This window comes from Chiloscyllium punctatum, chromosome 2 (genome assembly GCF_047496795.1).
Source record: "Chiloscyllium punctatum isolate Juve2018m chromosome 2, sChiPun1.3, whole genome shotgun sequence".
Lineage (NCBI taxonomy): Eukaryota > Metazoa > Chordata > Chondrichthyes > Orectolobiformes > Hemiscylliidae > Chiloscyllium > Chiloscyllium punctatum.
The window spans coordinates 159,915,589-159,937,867 of NC_092740.1; the positions used below are offsets into that span (position 1 = coordinate 159,915,589).

The window sequence follows — 22,279 nt, forward strand, 5'->3', positions numbered from 1 at the left end:
ACTCAATGCTCTGACCAATAAAGGAAAGCATACCGAATGCCCTCTTCACTACCCCATCTACCTGTGACTCTACTTTCAAGGAGCTATGAACCTGCACTCCAAGATCTTTTTGTTCAGCAACACTCTCCAGGACCTTACCACTAAGTATATAAGTCCAATTGCTATTTCAAAATGCAGCACCTCGAATGTATCTAAATTAAGCTCTATCTGCCACTCCTCAGCCCATTGGCCCATCTGATCAAGATCTTGTAGTACTCTGAGGTCACCTTCTTCGCTGTCCACTACACCTCCAATTTTGGTGTCATCTGCAAACTTACTAACTATACCTCCTACATTCACATCCAAATCATTTATATAAATGTCGAAAAGTAGTGGACTCAGCATCAATCCTTATGGCACACCACTGGTTACAGGCCTCTAGTCTGAAAAGCAACCCTCCTCCACTACCCTCTGTCTTCTACCTTTGAGCCAGTTCTGTGTCCAAATGGCTAGTTCTCCTTGTAATCCATGAGATCTAACTTTGCTAACTACTCTACTATGAGGAACTTTGTCAAACGCCTTACTGAAAAGATAGAACACCTACTTGCAGAGCACTTCAGAGAACATCTCCGGAACACCTGCAACCCCAACTTCCCGTAGCCGAACCATTCAACTCCACCTCCCACTCCGCCAAGGACATATTGGTCCTGGGCTCCTCCATCGCCACACCCTCACCACTCGATGCCCAGAGGAAGAACACCTCATTGTCCACCTTGGCACCCCCCAACCACACAACATCAATATGGACTTCACCAGTTTCTCATTTCCCCTCCCCCTACCAGTTCAGACCTTCCAACTTGACACAGCCCTCATGACTTATCCTACCTGTCCATCTTACTTCCAACATATCCGTTCCACCCTCTTCTCTGACCTATCACCAGTACCCCCACCTCCATCCATCTATCGCACTCTCAGCTACCATTCCCCACCCCCCCACCCACCATTTATCTCTCTATCACTCAGGTCGCAAGCCTCATTCCTGATGAAGGGCTCTTGCCCGAAACATCGATTCTTCTGCTCCTCGGATGCTGCCTGAACCGCTGTGCTTTTTCACCACCACATTCTTGACTCCATACAGATCACGTCTACCGCTCTGCCATCATCAATCCTCGTTACTCCTTCAAAAAACTCAATCAAGTTCATGGGTCATGACAAAGCCATGCTGACTATCCCTAAACAGTCCTTGTCTTTCCAAATACATGTACATCCTGTCCCTCAGGATTCCCTCCAACAACTTGCCCACCACTGATGTCAGACTCACCTGTCTATAGTTCTCTGGCCTTTCATTATCGCCTTTCTTAAAAAGTGACACCACATTAGCCAACCTTCAGTCATCTGGCACCTCACCTGACTATCCATGATACAAATATTTCAGCCAAGTGCCCAGCAATCACCTCCTTAGCTTCCCAGAGAGTTCTAGAGTACACTTGATCAGGTTCTGGGGATTTATGCACTTTAATGCATTTCAAGACATCCAGCACCTCCTCCTCTGTAATAGGTACATTTTTCAAGATGTCATCATCCAATTCTATACCTCCCGTGTCCTTCTGCACAATAAGCACTGTTGCAAAATACTCGTTTAGTATCTCCCCTATACACTGCCAGGCTGATTTTTGAGAGGCCCTACTCTCTTGCTCATTACCCTTCTGTCCTGAATGTATTTATAAAACCCTTTGGATTATCCTTAACTGTGTTTGCTAAAGTAATTTGAAAAGTCCTGGGGAAAATTGATGTACAGAAAGATCTGGGTGTTGTTGTCCATTGTTCCTGAAGGTGGCAACACAGGTCAATAGAGTGGTCAAAAAGGCATACGGCATGCTTTTCTTCATCTTGTATTGAGTACAAGAGCTGGCAGGTCATGTTACAGTTGTTTCAGACTTTGGTTTGGCCATATTTGGAATACTGTGTACAGTTCTGGTTGCCACATTACCAAAAGGATGTGGATGCTTTGGCGAGCTTCAGCAGAATGTTGCCTGGTATGGAAGGTGCTAGCTCTGAAGACAGGTTGAGTAGATTAGGATTATTTTCATTGCAAAGAAGGAGGTTGAGAGGGGACCTGATTGAGGCCTCCCAAAATCACAACAGCTGTAGATGGGGTGGATCGAAAGAAACTTTTTCTCCAGAGTGAAGGACTCTGGGGTCATGAGTTCAAAGTGAGACGGGAAAAGTTTAGAGGAGATATGCATGGAAAGATTTTCACGCAGAGGATGGTGGGTGCCTGGAATGCGTTGCCGTTGGAGGGGTAGGGGCGGGAACGATAGCGTCATTTAAGATGTATCTAAATAAGATACATGAATGGTCTGGGAGCAAATGGATACGGAAAATAGGTGACAGATTTAGATAGGATTGGTGCAGGCTTGAATGATCAAGGGCCTGTTCCTGTGCTGTAAGGTTCTTTGTTCAATCTCATGTGCCCTTTTTGTCCTCCTGATTTCCCTCTCAAGTATACTCCTACTGTGTTATACTCTAAGGTTTCACTCGACCTCGCCTTCTCTACATGACATATGCTTCCTTCTTTTTCTTAACCAAAACCTCATTTCTCTCGTCATCCAGCATGCCCTACACCTACCAGCCTTTCCTTTCACCATAACAGGAATATACTGTCTCTGGACTTTCGTTATCTCATTTTTGAAGGCTTTCCATTTTCCAGCTGTCTCTTTACCTGCAAACATCTGCCTGCAATCAGCTTTTGAATGTTTTTGCTGAATACCATCAAAATTAGCCTTCCTCCAATTCAGAATTTCAACTTTCAGATCTATTCTACCTTTTTCCATTCATATTTTAAAGTCCCAAACTGCTCCCCCACTGACAATTCAGTCACCTGCCCTGCCTTATTTCCCAACAGTAAGTCAAGTTTTAACTTCTCTAGTTGGTACACCTGCGTACTGAATCTGAAAATTTTCTTGTATACACTTCCTCTCCATATAAATACTTAGACTGGACAGTCCCAGTCTATGTTTGGAAAATTAAAATCTCCAACCATAATCACCCTATTAGTCTTACAGATAACTGAAATTTCCTTACAAATGTATTTCTCCATTTCCCACTGACTATTATTGGGTCTATAATACAATCGCAGCAAGGTGATTATCCCTTTCTTATTTCTCAGTTTCACCCAAATAACTTCCCTAAGTACAGCAGGAACACTATACCTTATCAAAAACGCCATTTCCCCCCTCCTCTCTTACCCACCCCAGCCATCCTTCCAATAGCTTTTGTATCCTGGAACATTAAGCTGCCAATCCTGTGCATCCCTGTTTCTGTAATTGCTATGGTATTCCAGACCCATGTTCCTAAGCGTGTTCTGAGTTCATCTGCCTCCCCTATTAGGCCTCTTGCATTTGAAGTAAACGCAGTTTAATTTATCAGTCCTACATTGTTCTCTGCTTTGTTCTTGCTTGCCCCAACTATTTGACTTGCTCCCTTTCCCAACTGTACCAATGTTGTTGAAGATAATAACTAAGTGAAATTGTGTCTCATTGGAACTCATTAAAACTGCAGTTAGGTTCTTTTAAGACCTTAGCTTTTTAAAAAATAATCTTAGAGCATTATACCCTCCAAGTTTAAATAGTTACTTTGCTAAATTCCATTGGTAAACGTAAGCTTTAGATCGAAGGAGTACATATGAGTTCGTAAGTGTGGACAGTGAAAGAAAAAGCCATAACCTAAGTCCGCAGAAACTGTGGGTGGCAGGAAAAACAGTCACGAACAGATATCAGGAAGCAAACGAGCCACCAATCAAGTCACACTGGAAATTATGTTAATTATGATCTCGCGATGCTGAAAGGCCCAGGCAACAAATGATAAAACGAAATAATGTTAGAACAGTTTTAAATATACATTTAGACAATTCCCAAGTGACTCAGCATTATCGTTGCTAAGAGGTACAAGACTATTTCAATTTCACCCTTGTGGCCAGTACAAATTAAGCTTCCAATGGTTCCTGGGCAGTCTGCTGTTCACGTTGTTAATTAACACAAGTTACGAGCTAATTTATTCACATTTAAATTTAAAGTAAGTAGTAGATTTATAAGTGTTCTCTGCCCAGGCAGCGATCTTCAACCGCCAATATAATTCAGGACTGCTGCCTGTGCATAGCTGGGAGAGACTATTATACCAGAACATCAGTGGAAAACAAAACTAATGCGACATTCACTGTGAAGCAAACCATAAGACTAAACTAAACACATGGAAGAACCTCGAACACATGCACCCTCTCCTTCTCAGGATTTGTAACGTTAGGTCAAACCTGGACGCAGTTTCAATAACGACAACTTGCTGGAGCTGTTTCTCACGACATCACGTGCAAATGATCCAGCGAGTCAGTATTGATACACATTCCCCTGTCTCTGCCGCAATCCCAAGAATCCCTGTCCTAGGTTGATCCCTTATCCCGAGAACCCAGGTTCACCTTACTACGCGCGGCCATGCCACTTGTCACTCCAATGTATCTGTATAGGCGCTGCTCAAGGACAAACTATCGTACAATCTTGTCGAAATCGCAATTTTGCCAAGTTATTAGTCAGACCCTATAACAAGCCATAATCCATAAATATAGCATTTGTAAGAGAGTCTAAGTGTTAGCAACACCTGGAAAATGAAATTATATATTTCAAATGATTATTCTAAGTTTGTTAACATTTTTCTAAAACGCCTCAAAAACGTAATGTTAATATTACAGATGCTGCTGGATGTCTTGAAACCCATGAAAGTGAATAAATCCCCAGGACCTGATCAGGTGTCCCCTAGAACTCTACGAGAAGCTAGGGAATCAATTGCTGGGCACCGTGTATCATCGATAGTCACAGGTGTGGTATTGGAAGACTGGAGGGTGGCTAACACAGTGCTACTATTTAAGAAAGATGGTAAGGAAAAGCCAGGGAACTATAGTGAGCCTGACACCAGTGGTGGGCAAGTTGTTGGAGGGAATCCTGAGGGACAGGATTTACATGTATTTGGAAAGGCAAGGACTGATTAGGGATACAGTCAAGATTAGAGTGGTGTTGGAAAAGCACGGCAGGTCAGGCAGCATCTGAGGAGGAGGAAAATCAATGTTTCGGGCAGGAATCAGGGATAAAGATAGTCAGCTATGGCTTTGTGCATGGGAAATCATGTCTCATAAACTGGATTCAGTTTTTTGAAAAAGTAACAAAGACGATTGATGTAGACAGAGTAATAGACGTGATCGATATGGACTTCAGTAATGCATTCGACAAGGTTCCTCATGGTAGACTGGATAGCAAGGTTAGATCTCATGAAATACAGGGAGAACTAGCCATTTGGATACAGAACTGGCTCAAAGGTGGTGGAGGGTTGCTTTTCAGACTGGGGGCCATTGACCAGCTGTGTGCCACAAGGATCACTGCCAGGTCCACTATTTTTCGTCATTTATATAGATGATTTAGATGTGAATATAGGAGGTGTAGTTAGTAAGTTTGTAGATGACACCAAAATTGGAGGTGCAGTGGACAGCAAAGAAGGTTGCTTCAGAATACAATAGGATCAGATGGGCCAATGGGTTGAGGAGTGGCAGATGAAGTTTAATTTAGGTAAATGTGAGGCGCTGCATCCTGGAAAAGCAAATCTGAGCAGGACTTACAAATGATAATATCCTGGGAAGTGTAGCTGAACAAAGAGACCTTGGAGTGCAGGTTCATAGTTCCTTGAAAGTAGAGTTGCAGGTAGATAGTATAGTGAAGAAGACATTTGGTATGCTTTCCTTTATTCGTCAGAGCATTGAGTATAGAAGTTGGGAGGTCATGTTGCAGCTGTACAGGACATTGGTTAGGCAACGTTTGGAATATTGCGTGCAATTCTGGTCTCTTTTCTATTAGAAGGATGTTATAGAACTTGAAAGAGTTCAGAAAGATTTACAATGATGTTGCCAAGTTTGGAGGATTTGAGCTATAGTGAGAGGCAGAATAGGCTGTGGCTGTTTTTGCTGGAGTGTCGGAGATTTGAGGGGTAATCTTAGAGGTTTATAAAATCATGAGGGGCATGGACAAGATAAATAGACATGGTCTTTTCCCTGAGATGGGGGATTCCTGAACCAGAGGGTAAAGGTTCAGGGTGAGAGGAGAAAGCTATACAGCAAAAGGGAACAAAGCGGCAACTTTTTCACATAGAGGGTGGTGTGTGTATGGAATGAGCTGCCAGAGGAAGTGATGGAGGCTGGTACAATTATAGCATTGAAAAGGCATCTGAATGGGTTTAGAGGGTTACAGGCCAAGTGCTGGCAAATGGAACGCGATTAGGTCTGGATATCTGGTCGTCATGGAACAGTTGAACCAAAGTGTTTGTTTCCATGCTGTACATCTCTATGACTCCTGAAGTAGGAAAATGGCATAATTCAACTCTTTTAGGACAACATGCTTGTCAGTTAGGCCATGGCTGATCTACATCTAAAACATTCATCCACATGGTTCCATAATTCTTTTCACCCTTACCTAACTCGCGATCTATCAATGCCAGTTCTAAAATTTTCAGTTGACACAACCATCTGGTCTGTGAGATATGGTTTCTGGCATCACCCTGATTGCCTTAATTCTAATTTTAAGATTGTGCGTCCTTGTGCTGGATTCCTCTAAAGAGAAGTGTTTCTCTCTATGTTCTCCGACAAATCCCTGAAATAACAATATAATCCATAAGCTTCTAGACTCAAGTGGACGCTTTGTCTATGAAACATTTTGTTTTAGAGCAGTATGTCAATAGTCCGACGAGGGAAGGGGCCATATTTGACCTGGTACTGAGGAACGAGCCAGAATAGGTGGGAGAAGTTGCGGTGGGGGATTTCTTTGGGAACAGTGACCACAATTCTGTAAGTTTTAGAATACTCGTAGATAAAGAAGAGAGTGGTCCTAAGGGAAGAGTATTAAACTGGGCCAAGGCCAATTATATCAAAATAGGCAGGAGCTTGGAAATGTGGATTGGACACAGCTATTTGAAGGGAAGTCCACATTTGAGATGTGGGAGGCTTTCAAAGATAGGTTGAAGATAGTGCAGGATAGACATGTCCCATTGAAGGCAAAGGATAGGAAGGGCAAGATTCGTGAACCTTGGATGACAGGAGAAATTGTACGACTAGCCAAGAGGAGAAAGGAAGCATACATAAGGTCTAGGCAACTAAGAACAGAACAGGCCCTGAAAGAATATCAGAAGAGTGGGACAAGTCTTAAACAAGGAATCAAGCAGGCTAAAAGGGGTCATGAAATAGCTTTTGCGAGCAGAATTAAGGAGAATCCCAAAGCATTTTATTCTAATATAAGATGCAAGCGGGTAACTGAGAAAGGATTGGTCCAGTAAAGGATAACGAAGGGAGACTGTATGTCGAACCTGAGAGAATGAGTGAGATTCTGAATGATTACTTTGCATCAGTGTTCACTGAGGAGAGGAACATGACGAATGTTGAGATTCGAGATAGAAGTTTGATTAGTCTGGATCACGTTGACATAAGTAGAGAAGATGTGTTGGGTAGGCTCGAGGTTATTAAGGTGGACAAATCCCAAGGACCGGATGGGATCTATCCCAGGTTGCTGAGAGAGGAAATAGCTGGGGCCTTGACAGATATTTCTATGGCAACCTTAAATACAGGTGAAGTGCTGGAGGAGTGTAGGGTTGCTGGGTTGCTCATGTTGTCACCCTGTACAAGAAGGGTAGTAGGGATATTCCGGGTAACTACAGACCAGTGAGCCTGACATAAGTTGCTGGAGAAGGTACTGAGAGATAGGATCTATTTATATTTGGAAAAGAATGGGAGAAGTTGCGGTGGGGGATTTCTTTGGGAACAGTGACCACAATTCTGTAAGTTTTAGAATACTCGTAGATAAAGAAGAGAGTGGTCCTAAGGGGAGAGTATTAAACTGGGCCAAGGCCAATTATATCAAAATAGGCAGGAGCTTGGAAATGTGGATTGGACACAGCTACTTGAAGGGAAGTCCACATTTGAGATATCAGTGATAGGCAACATGGTTTGTGCAGGGGAGATCGTGCCTTACCAAATTAATAGAGTTCTTCGAGGAAGTGACCAAGTTGATACATGAAGGAAGGGCTGTTGGTGTCATATACATGTACTTTAGTAAGGCATTTGATAAGGTTCCCCATGGTAGACTAATGGAGAAAGTGAAGTCCTATGGTGTGCAGGGTGTTTTAGCTAGGTGGATAAAGAACTGGTTAAGCAACAGGAGATAGACAGTAGTAGTTGAAGGGAGTTTCTCGAAATGGAGAAAGGTGTCCAGTGGTGTTCCACAGGGGTCAGCGTTGGGCCACTGTTGTTTGTAATATACATAAATGATCTGGAAGAGGGCACTGTTGGTATGATCAGCAAGTTTGTAGATGACACGAAGATTGGTGGAGTAGCAGAAAGCATAAGGGACTGTCAGAGAATACAGGAGGATACAGACAGACCAGAGAGTTGGGCAGAAAAGTGGCAGATGATTTTCAATCCAGACAAATGTGAGTTGATGCATTTAGGCAAGACTAATTCTATAATGAATTATACAATGAACAGAAGAGCCTTGGGAAAAGTTGATGGGCAGAGAGATCTGGGAGTGCAGGTCCTTTGTACCCTGAAGGTTGCTGCACATGTGGATAGAACAGTCAAGAAGGCAAATAGTATGCTTGCCTTCATTGGACGTGGTATTGAGTATAAGAGCTGGCAAGTCATGTTAACATTGTACAAGACATTGGTTCGGTCGCATTTACAATACTGTGTACAGTTCTGGTCACCACATTACCAAAAGGATGTGGATGCTTTGGAGAGGGTGCAGAGAAGGTTTATGTGGATGTTGCCTGGTATGGAAGGTGCTAGCTATGAAGAGAGGTTGAGTAGGTTAAGTTTATTTTCATTATAAAAATGGAGATTGAGGGGAGACCTGATTGAGATTTATAAAATCACGAAGGGTATAGACAGGGTGGATAGAGACAAGCTTTTTCCCAGGGTGAATGATTCAATAATGAGAGGTCACACTTTCAAGGTGAAAGGTGGAAGGTTTAAGGGGGATACACATGGCAATTACTTCACACAGAGGGTGGTGGGCGTTTGGAACGGTTTGCCAGCAGAGGTGGTACAGGCAGGCACGGTAGATTCATTTAAGATGCGCCTGGATAAATGCATGAGTAAGTGGGGTGTAGAGGGATACAGATGCTTAGGAATTGACCGACAGAATTAGACAGTACATTTGGATCGGCTCAGGCTTGGAGGGTCAAAGGGCCTGTTCCTGGGCTGTAAATTTTCTTTGTTTTTAATACTTCAACCACGGTATTATTCTGGTTAGGGGATCGGTTTAGCTCAGTTGGCTGGACGATTGGTCTGCCCAGCAGTGTGATGCCAACAGTGTGAGTTAAATTCCCATCACTGGTTTGAGGTGACATGAAGGATTCTCCTTCTCAAGTTCTTCCCTCGCCTGAGGCCTGGTGACCCTCAGGTTAATTCAGCACCAGTCGCTTCTCTCTCTAATGAGAGAATAGCTCCTATGGACTGGTAAATCTATGGCAACACAACAACGCTTCTCTATTGTGCAACCTACTCTAATGCCCAAAACTGCACCGTACTCGATTTATAGACTTGCCGGCTACTGTTCTCTCCTCCAGGTGTTACGAATAAGTGTCCGATAAGGTCAGCAGTAACACGACACCAGATTATAATCCAACATGACCTGTAACCTGGTGTTGTGTGATTTAGGATTTTGACCTGCCCAGACCTACACCGGCACCTCTATGTCATGTCCGATAAAAACTAGGCCTTAATCCTCACCGAGCCAAGTTTGTAGGGTTACTAGTTAACAGCCTCCTGGCGCTGTTCCAGGCTAAATGCCCTGTGAAGACTAGGCACCGCGCCATATCCATAAATTTACCAGTTACTGCGTCCCCGCTTCCGGGGACATTGCGATGTCCGATAGACATTGCGCAAGGTTTGTCGGAATGCCGGTAACTGTGTCCCTGTCTACGTCCTGGTACTGAGTACCGTGTAAAGACACGACCCAGATCTGCATGGTGCCAGATCCGACTGATTACTCTGTCCTCGCCTCCCGGTTGCTGTCGCTCTGAGATAAAATTCATGTCAAGAGTCAGAATTTGTCCTGGTTTCTATGGACTCCTGCTTCACAAACAAAATAATCAGGCAACGAATTAATGCTGCTGAGTTAAGTATGTTGCAACTCTGCACTTATAAAAATAACTAAATTGCAATTGTAGCCGAAAACAAGTCAAGTGACAAAATATTGCTTGACACAAAGTGTGCTAGAATTCAGTTGCATTCACATTGAGAAATCTTTGGAAGTTCACCTACCTCTGCGTTGCATCGTGTGCTCCATTAAAAGGAAGATGTGGAGGTGCCGATGTTGGATTGGGGTGGATAAAGTTAAAAATTACACAAAACCAGATTGTAGTCCAACAGGTTTATTTTGAAAGTACAATCTTTTGGAGGGTTGCTGCTTCGTCAGGTAGCGAGGGGAGAAGAATCATAGGACATAATTCCGTGTCCAGTGATCCTGCTCCACTCGCTACCTGAGGAAGGAGCAGTGCTTAGAAAGCTTGTACTTATAAATAATTTGGAGGTAGCGCTGTTAGACGGGGGTATACAAAGTTAAAAATCACACACAACACCAGGTTATACTTCAACAGGTTTAATTGGAAGCACTAGCTTTCCGAGCGCTGCTTCTTCATCAGGTGGTTGTGGAGTGCACCATTGTAAGACACAGAAATTATCGCAAAAGTTTACAGTGTCATGTAACTGAAAGTATACGTTGAAAAATACCTTGATTGTTAGTTAAGTCTCTCACCTGTTAGAATTACCATGTTAGTTTCACTTCTTTCATATGTAAATCGCAAAACTTTTTTAAAAAGTTACATTATCAAGTGAACTTTAACAATTGGTATCAGCCCAGATAATGTATTGAAGCTGTTAGCCACCGTGTGCTGCTGTTGTGCCAAATGTTTAGACTGATTCTAATCTAAATAGTGAATTAACAGAATCTTACATGGATTCATGCAGTTTTTGAGCAAAGTACAATGTAACTCTGCAAGTACTCCTCAAACGTATGTGTGTATGAGTGCATGTGGGTTTGGGTGTGTGTCAGGGGGTGGGCGTGGGGAGTTGAGAGTGTCTGTGAGAGAGAGCGTATATAATCATGTGTGAGTGTGAAGGGGTCTAAGTCTGTGGGAGGGTGCGGATGTGAGTGTGGAAATGTCTGTGTCTGTGTGTGTTTGTGTGTATACAGGAGTGTCTGTGTGTGTGTATAATGCAATGGGGTCACCTGCAAGGTCCTGGTTGAGGCCGTCCTATGGGTACCGAACTTAGCTATCAGCCTCTGCTCAGCCACTTTTCGCTGCTGCTTGTCCCGAAGTCCGCCTTGGAGGATGATCACCCAAAGGTCCAAGGTCGAATGTCCCGGACTGCTGAAGTATTCTCTAACTGGGAGGGAACACTCCTGTCTGTTGATTGTTGTGTGGTGTCCATTCATTCATTGCCATAGCCTCTGCTTGGTTTCACTAATGTACCATGCCTCCCGGCATCCTTGCCTGCAGCGTGTGAGATAAGCAATTCAGCCAACGTTGTCTGAGTACCTGCCACTTACACAGTGGAGTAGGAGGTGTCCCCACATGTAATGGTAGTATCCACATCCACTCTCTGACATGCCTTGCAGCATCAACTAGGGTTGTATGAGCTATCCTGAAAGCTGGACAGTTTGCTACAAACAATGATCTGTTTGAGATTGGTGGTTGTTTAAAGGTGAGCAGTGAAGATGTGGTAAAGTTCTTGGTGAGGTGCTAATCCTCATTGATAATGTGTTGCAGGCCGTGAAGAACGTGGCATAGTTTTCCACACACACACGCACCCAGGTGCTCCTACACACACAGACACAGAAACACCCACACTCTCACATGCACCCTCTCACAGACTTAGACCCCTTTACACTCACACACACATGCACACTCTCTCACAGATACTCACAACACCCCCCAACACACACACACACACACACGCACACACAAACCCATATGCACACACACACTTATACATTTGAGGAGTGAATTTTACTTGCAGAGTTACATTGTACTTTGCTCAAAAACTGCATGAATCTATGTCAGAGTCTGTTAATTCATTTTTTAGATTAGAATCAGTCTAAACATTATAGTCTAGATTAGAGTGGTGCTGGAAAAGCACAGCAGTTCAGGCAGCATCCAAGGAGCAGTAAAATCGATGTTTCGGGCAAAAGCCCTTCATCAGGAATATCTCCCACAATCACATTCATCCGCATTTTGTACAATAGGCTAAACATTATAGCACAGACAGCAGCACACAGGGCACTAACACCTTCAGTACATTATCTGAGCTGACACCAATTGTTAAAGTTCACTTGAAAATGTAACTTATAAAAACATTTTATGATTTTGCGAAAGAAGTGAAACTAACATGGTCATTCTAACAGGTGAGAGACTTAACAAACAATCAAGATATTTTTCAATGTATAATTTCAGTTACATCACACTGTAAACTTTTGCTATAAATTCTGTGTCTTACAATTGTGTACTCCACAATCACCTGATGAAGGAGCAGCACTTGGAAAGCTAGTGCTTCCAATTAATCCTGTTGGACTATAACCTAGTGTTGTGTGGATGTTTAACTTCTAAATAAACCCGTTGGACTATAACCTGGTGCTGTGTGATTTTAAATTTTAAAAGAAAGAAGTAGACCTATAAGTGTTTGTTACAGTGCATGCACACCATTTAGATATGGTCAATTTGATATGGATGATGATAAATTGGTGCTAAATTGCCCATCATGTCCAAAGATGTGCAGGATAGGTGAATTAGCCATGGGAAATGCAGGATTATATGCCTGAGTGGGATGCTCTTTGAAAGTTTGTTGTGGTCTTGAGGAACAAATGGCCTGCTTCCACACTGTAGGCATTCTATGATTCTATCCAGGTGAAGACTTAGATTGCTTAAGGATCAGAGTGAATGACCAGGGGATTAATAAATAGAGATATATGACTGTGCTTAGAATTAGAATGATAGTTGTGCTTACACAGTAACCGAATCCTCGTCAAAACCAACCTTGGGAAAGTGTGTAGTGCTGAATTACCATGATAACATTGGGGTTTGAAGGATTACATGGGACTGCCAGATGGTACCATTACAAGCTGTACGGGCTGCACCTGTACAGCACCGAAACTAATATCCCAGGGAGAGTAATCGTCAGTGTGATTAGAGAGGGTTTAAACTAAAATGGCAGATGGCTAGGAACCAATTGCCAAATTTCCTTGGATCCCATGCACTCTGACTTTGGCAATTAGTTCCCCATGCAGGACCTTACCGAATGCCTTGCTGAGGTCCAAGAAAACTATGTCAAGAGCATTGCCCTCGTCTGCACACCTGGTCAGTTCTTTGAAAAATGTAATCAATTTTGTCAGAAATGACCACCCCATAATAAAACTACGCTGACTGTTCTTCATTAATCTCTGTCCCTCCAAATGCAGATTGATTCAGACCCTCAGAATTTCTTCCAATAGTTTCCCCACTATTGTGCTTAGCCTGGAGTTTCCTTAATGATCCCTTGCTGAGTTTTTGAATAAAGGTACCACACTGCCTATCTTTCAGTCCTCCATTGTCTTTCTGTCAGGTGCAGCCCATAAAGCTTGTACTGGTACCATCTTCTTCAGAACTAGTCCCCATGTTCCAGGAATCTGAAATCCTTCCCTTTGCAACATCACTCCAGCCCTGTACTCATCTGATTAATCCTGCTATTTCTACTGACACCTCGTACCTTAAAGGCTTACTTTATAATTTTCATTCTAACTTCCTATAAGCTGCTTGTGGATCTCATTCTCTTTTATTACCTATGTCTAGCCATTCTGCGACATTATTGACCTTAGCATGCAGGAGGTAACATCTCATCCTGAAATCTCACTTGCAGCCACAGAAATGCCTATTTCCCTTACAAGTGACCATCTCACCATTTACAATGGCATTCCCACATTGCAGCTAATTTGTCTGTTGCTTCTTTCCTCTCAGAGAAAGTGAGGACTGCAGATGCTGGAGATCAGAGCTGAAACCTCCACATTATACTCTAACAATAAACTTGTTCTAAATGTAAATGAGAGATGCCTGTATTGAGAAATTTTACCAGGTGTTAGGCAAAACGTAAAGCAGATATTTGTTTGGAGAAATTGTCTGCAAAATTATTCTCTTATCAATGAGGTGAATGCATTTATGATGATTTATGACAGTTATTCACTTACTTTGGTAGCTCTCAGTTGTCATCATTAATTCTGCAAAGGAATGTTGTTGTTTTAGAAATTATGATCATTTATAAGTTTTGTTCAGAAGCAGTTTGTTTATTTGTGCATCCACCTCTCGAGAACAATTGGCCCAATTAGATTCTAATTCTGTGATGGTGAGTGTGTCTGGTGGTGGGTCTGCTGCCCCAAACTAGAATTCAGAACTTGTCAACCGCTGAGAGAAAAAAATCCTTAAATGTCTTAAATGAGCAACTCCATATTTTTAAATAATGACCCTAACTGTCATTTCTCGAACTGTAGAAAACATCTTTTCCACCTAAACCTGGTCAATATAAATTACTTACTTTTAGGTCCAGTGTTCTTCACTTCCTGGAGGCAGTCGGAGAGGTCATGAGGTTACATATTTGGGTGATTGCTTTACCCAAAACACTACTCTGGGAGTGTCTCCCACCCATCATCTTCCTCTAACCCCAAAAAAAAGGTTCTGTGCGCCAGATTGGTAAAGTGGCAAGTGTTTTGTGTTTCATTTCAGCAGTCTATTTGGGAATTTTGAATAGTGGGAGTGGAGATTAGGGCAGCTGAATGTTCCTCCTGCAGTGTGTGGGAGGTTAGAGTCACCACTAGTGGGAAGTGCAACCAACTCCAGCTCCTTGAAAACCGTGTTAGGGAGCTGGAGTTGGAGCTGGATGAACTTCAGATCATTCAGGAGGCAGAGGAGGTTATTGAGAGGAGTTACAGGGAGGTAGTTACTCCACAGCCAAATAAAGAAGGTAGATGGGTTGCCGTCAGGGTTAGGAAAGGGAACCGGCAGATAGTACAGGGATTTCCTGTGGCCATTGCCCTCAACAACAAGTATACCATTTTGGATACTGTTGGGGGGGTGGGGATAACTTTCTAGGGGTAAGCAATGGGGCACAGGTGTCTGGCGCAGAGTTTGTCCCTGTTGCTCAGAGGGGAAGGATGAAGAGGAGCAGAGCTTTAGTCATTGGGGACTGCATTGTTAGGTGAACAGATAGGAGGTTTTGTGGGAACGAGACAGTCTCATGATTGGTGTGTTGCCTCCCAGGTGCCAGGGCTTGATCTGATCATGTTTTTGGCATTCTTGAGGGGAGGGGGAGCAGCCCTGAGTCGTGATCCACATAGATACCAATGACATAGGTAGAAAAAAGGTGGGGATCTAAGGCAAAAATTCAGGGAGCTTAGAGCTAGAACAAACAAAATTGTTACTTCTGGTTTGTTGCCCATGCCACATGCTAGTGAAGCGAGGAACAGGGAGAAAGCTGAGTTGAACACATGACTGCAGGGATGATGCAGGAGGGAAGGTTTTGGATTCTTGGATAATTGGAGCTCTTTCTGGGGAAGATGGGACCTCTGCAAACAGGATGGTATTCACCTGAACTAGAGAGATACCAATATCCTGTGTGGGGAAATTTGCTAATGCTCTTGGGGGGTTTAAACTAATGCAGCAGGAGGAATGGAAACCTGAATTGTAATTCCAGTGTACAGGATGTTGAGGGTAGTGAGGTCAGGGATAGCTTTACAAGGTTGCGAGAGGGCACCGGCAATCAAGATGTTGGTTTGAAATGTGTGCACTTCAATGCCAGGAGCATCCAGAAAAAAGTGGGTGAACTTGTAACATGGGTTGGGAGGCGGATGAGCTATCGATCTAAATTCTAACAAAGTTCTGTTACCCCAGTGATAACCTATCTCAATCTACATTCTTAACACAGTGTTATAAAAATCTGTTATGTCCGTAATAATACCTCTCAATTTACAACCTAATACAGTGTAATAAAGGTTCGTTAGACCAGTAAGAAACCCTATCAATCTACAACCTTAACACAGGGTAATAAAGCTCTGTTACAACAGTATAAACCACTATTACTCTACGCTCTGATCCAGGGAAATAAAGTTCTGTTGCAACAGCGATAAACCCTATCAACCTGCAAGCAGGTGCTGGAGATCAGAGTGTGGTGCTGGAAAAGCACAGCAGGTCAAGTAGCATCCAAGGAGCAGAAAAATCGAAGTTTCGGACAAAATTCCTTTATCATAAATATACAATCCTGATGAAAGGCTTTTGCAATTCTCCTGCTCCTCGGATGCTGCCTGACCTTCTGTGCTTTTCCAGCACCACAATCTCGACCCTATCAATCTACGCCCCAACACAGGGCAGTAAAGCTCTGTTACACCAGAAATAAATGCTACTAGTCTGCACTCTAACACAGTGTAATAAAGCTCTGCTGCATCAGGTAATGAATCCAATTAATCAACAGCACGAAATAAAGCTCTGCTAGACTGATACTAATCACCATCAATCAACACTCTAACTCAATGTAATAAAACTCTGAAACCAACATCATAAAGCCTATCAATCCACACTCTAACACAGTGTAATAAGGATTTGCTACACCAGTAATAAACAACATCAATCTACACTCTAAAAATATCTAATAAAGCTCTGTCATGCCAGTAATAAGCCCTTATCAATCTACAGTCAAAAAGTGCAGTGCTGGAAAAGCGCAGCAGGTCGGGCAGTATCTGAGGCATAGGAGAGTCAACGTTTTGGGCATAAGCCCTTCATCAAGTATGTGCAGTCCTCGTTTTCTCCTATCAATCTACACTCTAACACAGTGTAATAATGATTTGGAGATGTCGGTGTTGGACTGCAGTGTACAAAGTTAAACATCACACAACACGAGGTTATAGTCCAACAGGTTAAATTGGAAGCACACAACCATGCTCCACATACTCCACAACCACCTGATGAAGGAGCAGCGCTCCAAAAGCTAGTGCTTCCAAATAAACCTGCTGGGCTATAACCTGGTGCCGTGTGATTTTTAACTTTGTAAAGTGTAATAAAGCTCTGTTTTAAACCATATCAATCCACACTCGAACAAAATGTAATAAAGCTCTGTTAGATCTGTAATAAACCCTATAAATCTACACCCTAACACAGTGCTCTAAAGCTCTGTTACATCAGCAATGTACTCTCTAAATTTACAGTCTAGCACAGTATCGTATAGCTCTATTACATCAGTAAAAAATCCCAACAATCTGCACTATAACAGAGTGTATTTTGTTACACCAGTAATAAACCCTATCAATCTCCAGCCTAACACAGGTCAACAAAGCTCTGTTACACCAGTAGTAAACCCTATCTATCTGCATTGTAACAGATGGTAATAAAGCTCTGTTACACCGTATAAAACACAAACACTCTACCCTGTAAAACAACATTATAAAGCTCTGCTACACCAGTAATAAACTATATAATTCTTTTCTTTAACACAATATGATAGAGCTCAGTAAAACTAGTAAGAATCCCTATCAATCTTTACTCTGAAACATCTAATAAAGTTCTGTTACACCAGAAATATACATAGAGCAGTGTAATAAAACTCTGTTACACCAGTCATCAAACTGAACACAATGTGATACAGCTCCGTTACATCAGCAAAAATACCACTGAATTTACATTCTAACACGGTATCATAAAACTCTGTTACACTAATAATCAACTCTATCAATCTACACTCTAACAAAGTGTAAGAAGGCTGTGTTACAGCAGTAATAAATAAAACCAGTAATGCACCTTATGAAGCTCTTTTGCACCAGTTATAAACCTTATCAATCAACACTTTTGCACAGTGTAATAAAGCTCTGTGACACCAGTAATTATCCCTATCAATGTACACTCTAACACAGGTTCATGAAGCTCTCCTACACCAATAATAAATGCTATCAATCCACACTGTAACACAGAGTAATAAAAGCTCTGCTATGCCAGTAGTAATCTTTCTGAATCTTTATTCTGAAACATATTCTTCAGTTCTGTTACATCAGAGCTGAACCTTATCAATCTACACCCTACCAAAGGATAATAAAGCTCCCCGACACTAATGATGAACGCTGTCAACACACTCTAAGACAGTATAATAAAGTTATGTTACACATAAGTAATAAGCCCTATCAATCTGCACTCTAACACAATGTAATAAAACTCTGTTACATCAGCAATGAACCCCAAACATCTACAAGCTCACTAAGTGTAATAAAGCTGTGCTAGACAGTAATAATCGTCATCAATTCACACTCTAAGACATATGATAAACCTCTGTTATACCAATAATAAATACTATTTATTTATAAATGCAAGGTTTTGCTGCAGCTCTCCAAGGCCTGGTGAGACCACACTTGAAATATTATGTCCAGTTCTGGTTGCCCTATGATAGGAAAGATACGGAGGCTTAGAGAGGGTGCAAAGAAGGTTTACCAGGATGCTGCCTGGACTGAAGGGCTTGTCTTACCAAGAGAGGTTGACTAAACGTGGACCTTTCTCACTGGAGAGAAGGAGGAAGAGAGGTGACTTGATTGAGGTATACGAGGTAATGAGAGGCATGGATAGAGTCAATAGCCAGAGACTTTTCCCCAGGGCAGGATTGACTGGCATGAGGGCTCATAGTTTTAAGATATTAGGAGGAAGGTATAGAGGAGACGTCAGAGGTGATTTCTTTAAGCAGAGAGTGGAAGCAGAGTCATTAGGGACATTTAAGTGACTGTTGGATATGCACATGGACAGCAGTGAATTGAGGGGTGCGTAGGTTAGAGTATTTTGTTTTAGGTTAGGAATAATCTTCAGCACAACATTGTGAGCTGAAGGGTCTGTTCTTTTCTATATTCTATGTTCTATCAATCTGCACTCTAAAACAGTGAAATAAAGCTCTGTTGTACCAGTACTAAAACTTCTTAATTTACACTCTAACACAGTGTGAAAAGTTCTGTTATACCAGTAATAATCAGTATCAATCCACACTCTCAGAGAGTATAATACAATTCTGTTCCACCAGTAATAATCTGAATCAATCTATACTCTAATACAATGCAATTAATCTGTTTCACTAGAAATATTCCTTATCAATCAAAACTCAAACAGATTATAATAAACCTCTATTACACCAGTAATTTACCTCATTAATCTGCACTGTAACACAGTATAATAAAGCTCTGCTACACCACTGAAAAACCCTATCAATCTACACTCTAACACAATGTAATAAAGCTCTGCTACACCAGCAACACAGTCGACCAATCTGTACCTTAACATAAGACTCTGTTCCATCAGTAATCAGTAAAAGGAAAGATACGGAGGCTTTAGAGAGGGTGCAAAGAAGGTTTACCAGGATGCTGCCTGGACTGAAGGGCTTGTCTTACCAAGAGAGGTTGATTAAGCATGGACTTTTCTCGCTGGAGAGAAGGAGATAACGGGGGATAACTGAGATGTGGCTTCAAGTGGACAGGGCCTGGGAAATGAATATTCAAGGCTACACGTGCTTTCGTAAGGACAGACTGATGGGCAGAGGGGGTGAGGTGGCCATGTTGGTAAGGGATGATATTCAATCCCTTGCGCGGGGGGGGACCTAGAATCAGGGGATATAGAGTCAGTGTGGATAGAGCTGAGAAATTCTAAGGGTAAAAAGATCCTCTTGGGAGTTATCTACAGGCCCCCAAACAGTAGTCTGGATGTCAGATATAAGTTGAATCAGGAGCTGAAATTGGCCTGTCGCAAAGATGTTACTACAGTTGTTATGGGGGATTTCAACATGCAGGTAAACTGGGAGAATCAGGATGGTATTGGACCTCAAGAAAGAGACTTTGTGGAGTGCCTCAGAGATGGATTTTCAGAACAGCTGGTGCTGAAGCCTACCAGGGAGAAGGCAATTCTGGATCTGGTATTGCGCAACAAACCAGAATTGATCAGTGACCTCGAAGTTAAGGAGCCATTGGGAAGTAGTGACCATAATACAATAAGCTTCAATCTGCAATTTGAGAGGGAGAGGGTACAATCGGAAGTGACAATATTTCTGTTGAATAAAAGGAACTATGGAGCTATGAGGGAGGAGCTGGCCAAAGTTCAATGGTGCAATACCTTAGCAGGGATGACAGTGGAGGAACAATGGTGGATATTTCTGTGTATAATGCAGAAGATGCAGGATCAGTTCATTCCAAAAAGGAAGAAAGATCCTAGGAGTGGGTGGCCATGGCTGACGAGGGAAGTTAAGAAGCATATAAAGTTAAAAGAGAAAAAGTATAACATAGCAAAGATAAGTGGGAAAACGGAGGACTGGGAAGCTTTTAAAGAACAACAGAGGATTACTAAGAAGGAAATACGCAGAGAAAAAATGAGGTACGAAGGTAAACTGGCCAATTATATAAAGGAGGATAGTAAAAGTTTTTTTAGGTATGTGAAAGGCAAAAAAATGGTTAAGACTAAAATTGGGCCCTTGAAGACAGAAACAGGGGAATATATTATGGGGAAAATGAAATGGCAGAAGAATTGAATTGGTACTTCAGAACTGTGTTCACTGGGGAAGACACAAGCAATCTCCCTGAGGTAACAGTGGCTGAAGGACTTGAACTTAAGGGAATTTATATTTGCCAGGAATTGGTGTTGGAGAGACTGAAGGTTGATAAGTCCCCGGGGCCTGATGGTCTACATCCTGATGGTACTGAAGGAGGTAGCTCGAGAAATCGTGGATGTGTTGCTGATTATTTTCCAGAGTTTGATAGATTCGGGATCAGTTCCTCGGAGGGTGGCTAATGTTGTACCACCTTTTAAGAAAGGTGGGAGAGATAAAGCAGGAAATTATAGACCAGCTAGTCTGACCTCAGTGGTGGAAAAGATGCTGGAGTCTATTATAAAGGATGAAATTACGACACATCTGGATAGTAGTAACAGGATAGGTCAGAATCAGCATGGATTTATGAAGGGGAAATCATGCTTGACTAAACTTCTGGAATTCTTTGAGGATGTAACTCTGAAGATGGACGAGGGAGATCCAGTAGATGTAGTGTACCTGGACTTTCAGAAAGGTTTTGATAAAGTTCCACATAGGAGGTTAGTGAGCAAAGTTAGGGCGCTTGATATTGGGGGCAAAGTACTAACTTGGATTGAAAGTTGGTTGGCTGATTGGAAACAAAGAGTAGTGATAAACGGCTCAATTTCGGAATGGCAGGCAGTGACCAGTGGGGTACCGCAAGGATCAGTACTAGGACCGCAGCTTTTTACAATATATGTTAATGATATCGAAGATGGTATTAGTAATAACATTAGCAAATTTGCTGATGATACTAAGCTGGGTGGCAGGGTGAAATGTGAGGAGGACGTTAGGAGATTACAGGGTGACCTGGACAGGTTAGGTGAGTGGTCAGATGCATGGCAGATGCAGTTTAATGTGGATAAATGTATGGTTATCCACTTTGGTGGCAAGAACAGGAAGGCAGATTACTAACTAAATGGAATCAAGTTAGCTAAAGGGGCAGTACAGAGAGATCTGTGTGTTCTTGTACACCAGTCTGTGAAGGTAAGCGTGCAAGTACAGCAGGTAGTGAAGAAGGCTAATAGCATGCTGGCCTTCATAACAAGAGGGATTGAGTATAGAAGCAAAGAGGTTCTTCTGCAGCTGTACAGGGCCCTGGTGAGACCACACCTGGAGTACTGTGTGCAGTTCTGGTCTCAAAAGTTTGAGGAAAGACATTCTGGCTACTGAGGGAGTGCAGTGTACGTTCACAAGGTCAATTCCTGGAATGGCGGGATTACCTTATGCTGAAAGACTGGAGCAACTGGGCTTGTATACCCTTGAGTTTAGAAAACTGAGGGGGGATCTGATTGAGACATATAAGATTATTAAAGGATTGGACACTCTGGCGGCAGGAAACATGTTTCCGCTGATGGGTGAGTGCCGAACCAGAGGACACAGCTTAAAAATACGGGGTAGACCATTTAGGACAGAGATGAGGAGAAACGTCTTCACCCAGAGAGTGGTAGCTGTGTGGAATGCTCTTCCCCAGAAGGCAGTGGAGTCCCAGTCTCTGGATTAATTGAAGAAAGAGTTGGATAGAGCTCTCAAGGATAGTGTAATCAAGGGTTATGGAGATAAGGCAGGAACAGGATACTGATTAAGGATGATCAGCCATGATCATATTGAAAGCTGGTGCAGGCT

At 42.5% G+C, this 22,279-nt stretch overlaps 1 protein-coding gene across 1 annotated transcript in view; it reads right to left on the reverse strand.

The window, feature by feature from the left end:
* The window catches only part of LOC140492220 (complex III assembly factor LYRM7-like), a 48,065-nt gene extending 44,433 nt beyond the window's left edge, over positions 1-3,632 (reverse strand). Inside the window, exon 1 of the mRNA XM_072591128.1 lies at positions 3,615-3,632. Coding sequence (XP_072447229.1) covers positions 3,615-3,629 — 15 coding nt within the window. The 5' untranslated portion in view covers positions 3,630-3,632. The remainder of the gene's footprint in view (positions 1-3,614) is intronic.
* Positions 3,633-22,279: the final 18,647 nt, after the last annotated feature.